Source organism: Microtus ochrogaster, chromosome 4 (assembly GCF_000317375.1).
Source record: "Microtus ochrogaster isolate Prairie Vole_2 chromosome 4, MicOch1.0, whole genome shotgun sequence".
Taxonomy (NCBI): domain Eukaryota; kingdom Metazoa; phylum Chordata; class Mammalia; order Rodentia; family Cricetidae; genus Microtus; species Microtus ochrogaster.
Window position 1 is genome coordinate 27239230 of NC_022011.1, and position 5867 is coordinate 27245096.

Consider the following 5867-nt stretch of genomic DNA (forward strand, 5'->3'; position numbering starts at 1 on the left):
CAGAGAAACCCTGTCTCGAAAAACAAAAACAAAAACAAAAAAAAAAAACCTCTTTTAAAAAGAAACAAGAAGCTGTCATCTTCCCAGTCTGAGCACTAATTCATAGATGATTTGCGCTTGCTCATGGTCGTAGGCTAGACCTCACTAGAAAACCCAGTGCAGACTTCTACCCTAAAAAGCTGGGTCTGAAGTCAGTAGCCAGAGGATGCAGTCCCTTGGCCAGTTTCTAACTGATGCCAGAGGTTTGTGAGAACTCTATATAAAAGCACAATACAAACTGAAACGACAGTTCCTTACTAGTTATTGAGAGGGGTTTTATATCCCCAGGTAAGATTCATTTAAATCCTAGCCCTCACCAGCTCAGAATGTGATATCATTTTGAAATAGAGTAATTTCAAATATAATAGTTAAGGGTCTGTGAGTTCAAGGCCAGCCTTGTCTACAGAGTGAGTTCCAGGACAGCGAGGGTTACACAGAGAAACCCTGTCTTAAAAAACTAAAAAAATAAAAAAGGCAGGGGTAGCTTCCAACACACTCCCAATACACACGCTAGCCTTTACACTCACTCGCACACGTGCAAGCATACACACAGCACATACATCCACATGTACACAGATACATAAGCATGTATACACACAGTAGTTTTGCATGCTTTACGTGGGAAGGAAGTTCTCTGCGTGAATTGAGTAAAGCAGAAGGGAACTGGTAAGGATGTAGTCAGATGATAGCTGGGAAGACAATTGAGCCACACCCCTCCCTGGTCAAGCCTGATCGTCTTAGTTACCAATGCTAAGGGGACTTACAATCTTCCTCTACCTAAACTCAAACTGGAGTGACCCCACCCCCACTCCAGAATACAGTCCTCTGAGATCAGGCAAATGAGTTGCTGGATCATATAGACCTATAGTCAAGGGATTTTTTTTTTAGCCCATTGTTGAGACCCAAACCCAGGGCCATCTGTATGTTGAGTTGGGGGTCCTAACTCAACAGAAAGCAGAATTCTAGAAGCTTTCCTGGATACTGCTTCCTTCAGGGAACAAACTGCAGAAAAACGCACAGTAAACACACAACCTACAGAAGAACACTTGGTTCCTTTGGGCACTGGACCTCGGCCAAGGTCTGGGAGAACTTTGGAGTCCTGTTTCTCCCCTCTAGTAAACTGTCTCCTGACCCATGACCATCCATGTGTCTGTCCAACTCACTGTGACCCAGGAACATGGGGAACTCTGACTGGTGATGGCTCTGCAGAGGGGATCACCCATGCCTCCTGCCCTGTCTAGTTACCTTCCCTAAACAGCCAAGCTCCCTATAACAATAGGGGTGGGGCAATAGGACCTTACATCCCAGCCAATACTTTCACTAATTCACTAGACTCAGAGACACCCCCAACACCACCTCTAAACTCAGACCCACCCCTACCCTGGTCCCTTTGTTCTGTTCCTGGATCTCCCAACCCAGCTTCCTCCACTGAGTGGTGGCACTAACAATGACGTCACCTGAAAGCCATCTCAGCACATCTACGGATCCCCAGAAGGATTCTCTGAAGCAGTGCTCCCAACCCCCTCAGATCCGCACCTGTGACAAATCCCAGTCTTTCTTGACACTGTTCCCCCTTTTATCCGAATGGAGACCTGTCCCTCTTCACATCAGGCAGCCTTAGAGTTGAGAGAAAGAAGCCAGGTTAGATTCCACTTATTTAAATCCCATTAAAAACCCTGACAACCGGGTCTACTGTGTGGCGTGCTCCTCCAGGGTGGGGGCCATAGCCTGAACTTTTGTTTCCTTTGTTTCTACAGCGTTGGCTTCTTTGTGCTGGGCAAGTGTTTTGCCACTGGGTACATTTTATCCTCTCCTCTTTTTGCTTGTTACATTTTTGTTTTGTTTCGTTTCTGAGACAGAGTCTAAGTTTTCTCAGGCATGCCTTGAGCTCAGGATCCCTCCTGGCCCATCTTCCCAAATTAAGTAGGATTACGGGCCTCGGCATACTTCTAGACTAGGTCTCCGTGAAGAGCAGCCAGCCAGTCAGGCCACTCACCAACTCTTAGGGTTTTTTACGTTATTATTACATTTATTTTGTGTGCCATATGTATATGTGTATGTGCATGTCACAGTACGTGTGTGCAGGCCAGAGGTCAATCTGTGGGAGTTGGGTCTGTTGTTCTTTTGAAAAACTACAACTCCCAGACTCCTCCTGGACTATGGTTACCTGTGCGCGCACCTGCGCGCAGGTATGGGATATTTAAGAAGAACAGGGTCTCTTCTTCAAACATGGAGGATCGAACTCCAGTGTCGGATTTGGATGCAAGCGACTTCACCCACTGATTTGTCTTGCAAGGCCTGTGTGCCTGACTACAACCACGGAAGGGACCAACGCTAATTCCCGTAACCTTTGCCCACATCCGGTTTTCTTGCCTCTTCCTCTCCGTGCTGCGTGCAGGGTGGAGCTGGGGCGGGTGGAGGCGGGGCTAAGATTAGGGGGTGGAGCCTATCCGCAGAGTGGACACTCTGAAGTCCCCCAGACCCTGCCTATGCAGGACGGAAACTACAGCACCCACAATGCCTCGCGGTCCCGTGACTGTGTTGTCGCGAGAACTGGCGGCTTGGGGGCGTCTGCGCCAAGAAACCGAAGTGTAGGTGACGGTTCCGAGACATCGCCGCCAAGCTGGGCACCGGGGAGATGGCCGAGACGGACCCCAAGACCATGCAGGACATCACCTTGGTGGTAAGCGGCATGCTTACGTGGGCCCGACACTCCCCGGCCGCTCTCGGCCCTGGCATGGGGTGTGGCCAGCGGCCTCGGCCGGCGCACCTGCCGGGCTTGCCCTCCCTCGGCCCCGACTTGGACCCTCGTGACCTGACCCATGGGAATACCAAACCCGACCTGGCGGGGACCTGACTAAAGGCCTGGCACACCTGCCGAGCGTTCCCGCCCGCGCTCTCCTCCCCTTCCTCCCAGGAAAGGGGTCTCGGGATAAACTGGTATCGGCGGACTTGTTCTGGTTTCTCGTAGGTGGAGACGCTCCTGCAACAGATGCAAGACAAGTTTCAGATCATGTCCGACCAGATCATTGGACGGAATATCCTTTTGGTTCTGAGGCAGCTTCTTAATGGTGGGGTGAGCAGGTGGTTTGCAAACCGACTTAAGGTAGTCATTTAGAAATTACTTTTTTTTTTTTTTTTTTTTTTTGGTTTTTCGAGACAGGGTTTCTCTGTGGTTTTGGAGCCTGTCCTGGAACTAGCTCTTGTAGACCAGGCTGGTCTCGAACTCAAAGAGATCCGCCTGCCTCTGCCTCCCGAGTGCTGGGATTAAAGGCGTGCGCCACCACCGCCCGGCTACTTTTTTTTTAAACAAGAATTTGTTGTTATTTTTAATTATGTGTACAATAGGTGCGCGTGAGTGACTGAAGAGACCAGAGACATTGGCTCCCCTGGAGCTGGAGTTACTGGCGGTTGTGAGCTCCCAATATGGGTACTGGGAACCCCATTCAGGTTCTCTGCGAGAGCCTCAGATACTCCTAACCCTGAGCCATCTCTCCAGCCACACTCAGAAATTGCTTTACTGATCTGGGCTATACTGTGTTCCCGAAAAGGATGGTGCCAAGACAGGCATGGCGGAGCTAGCCAAGTTCCCTGCTGGGGGCCCTCCAGAGCGCCAGTGAAGGGGTTGGGCTGTAGGGTAACTGTTGGCTAGCAGTGCACATTTGAGCCCTTCAGTCTCCATCCCTCTTCTTACCCTTACCAGTGAAATACAGAGCCCTCTGGGATTAACAAAGAAACCGAGGCTTGGGAAAGTGAGAACTCACCTGGGTACCCTGCACTTGGACCGCCAGGCTATCGCTGTAACCGGAAGAAACTGGGGAAGGCAGTTGCTTAAGCCAGGCTGCGGGGGCCTGGAGGAGGCCGGGCCAAAGTAGGGCGTTGGTGTGTGGGCTCCTTAACTGTACCACTCGATGACATGAGCAGTCGCATTGACGACTTGGAGAAAAATATCGCTGACCTCATGACCCAAGCTGGAGTGGAAGAACTGGAAGGCGAAAACAAGATTCCTACAGCGCAGAAGAGTTGAAGGTAAGGGAGGCCCCAGTGGAAGAGCGCTCTTGATGTAGCTGATAGTTTTCACCGTGTCCTTCGCCAGCCGGTATCTCTCTGCACCCCACCTGTGAACTCCGTGTATTGAAGTTTTTTATGCCACACTAATTGCTTAGGTAGAATTTATATTTCCAGTTTTCCTTACTTAAAACGATGCCCAACAATGTTGTTGACTCCAAAGCTCACACCTAAGAAGAGTGAAATTGATAACAAAAGACAAAACTCATTTCTATTTCAGATTTGTGTATATATCAGTGTTTTGCTTGCATCTGCACCTCATTCAGGCCTGGTGCTTTGGGAGGCCAGAAAGCACCAAATCCCTTGGAACTGGAGTTACAGACAGGACCTGCCGCCATGTGGGTGCTAGCAATCAAACCTAGGTCTTTCCAAGAACAAAAAGTGCTCTTAACCACCGAGCCATTTCTAGCCCCGTGGTATTTTAATTGTTAAGTTTACAGTTTTTTGTCATGGGCCTCACTCGTAGCCTGGGCCTCGCATTAGACACCTGGAACCTGGACACATCTCCGGCTGGTGAGCTGGTAACTACCGACTACCAAAAGATGCCATTTCGGAGCATGTGTATTTGGTACCCTGCCCTGGCCACTGGAAGATTATTTCATTGTTTTCTTTTGGAAATAGCAGAGAATTCAGGTCATCTACATGAGCATCTCTTAAATTCGAGAGACTGTGACTTTTATTGTGGACTCGACTCCCTCCCTCTAGAGTGGATTAAATTTCTACTCAGTCATTTCAGGTAGAAGCCGACAGAGGTTCAAACCACTCAGTGCAGTGAATTTTTTTGTAGCATCACCTATGTTATCGGGGGGAAGGACACTCACAGCCCTCAATTTTTATTTTTTTATTTTTGACATAATCTTACTATACATCCCTGACTGGCTGGCCTGGACCTTGCTATATAGACCAGGATGACCTCAAACTCACAGAGACCCACCTGCTTCTGCCTCTGCCTCTTAAATTCTGGGATTAAAAGTTATTTTGGGGCATGGCCTGGAGCCAGCTTTTCAGTGAGTTAAACAGGTTGTTCTGAAGTCCAGGAGACTAGATGGGGGTTGGAGGGTCCTAATACACTGGGTTGCTTGGCTGTGAGATGCTCATGAGCTCAGTACGTGCTGTGTCATCTTCAGTCCTATTTAGAGGGCAGCTGCGAAGTGTCCAGTGAGTCTTGGAAGCCACTAGGGAGTTTTGATTTGTTGTGGCAGAAAACTCCATGAGTCAAGAACTGAAAGACTCATTGAAGATGTTCCACTGATGGGGAAACACACAAAAAAGGGAATGAAACTAGGAAGTGGATTCAGAGAATTTTGAATAAAAATGTCCATATCGGGCTGGAGAGATGGCTCAGCTGTTAAAAATACGTATGTTCTTGTAGAAGACCCAAGTTCAGTTCCCAGCCCTCACTCACCACTGTCTGCTACTCCACCACCCTCTTCTGGCCTCCACAAGGGCCTGCACTCGCCTCTCCATACCCACACACAGGAACACACACACACACACATGTGTCAGCTTTATTTACACACAAGGACCTGCACTCTCCTCTCCATACCCACACACGAGCACACGCACACACATACACACACAAAAGTCAACTTTATTTACAGTGGAACTTTCTAAGATTTATAAACAAAGTGAATTTTCTAGAATAGTATGCATGGAGAATCCAACAGATGACTTAAGTGGAAAATGTTGTTGGCTATTCTGGGGGTGACTCTGCTGTGCCCTCGGTGCTGCTGTTCTGGGGGTGACTCTGCTGTGCCCTC

General features: G+C 48.9%; 1 protein-coding gene across 1 annotated transcript in view; it reads left to right on the plus strand.

Moving 5' to 3' along the window:
• The first annotated feature begins 2565 nt into the window (after positions 1-2565).
• Hsbp1 (heat shock factor binding protein 1) overlaps positions 2566-5867 on the plus strand; it is a 4478-nt gene continuing 1176 nt past the window's right edge. The window contains exons 1-3 of the mRNA XM_005345743.3: positions 2566-2722; positions 3011-3077; positions 3948-4068. Of these exons, the coding sequence (XP_005345800.1) occupies positions 2678-2722; positions 3011-3077; positions 3948-4066 (231 nt within the window). The 5' untranslated portion in view covers positions 2566-2677 and the 3' untranslated portion in view covers positions 4067-4068. The remainder of the gene's footprint in view (positions 2723-3010; positions 3078-3947; positions 4069-5867) is intronic.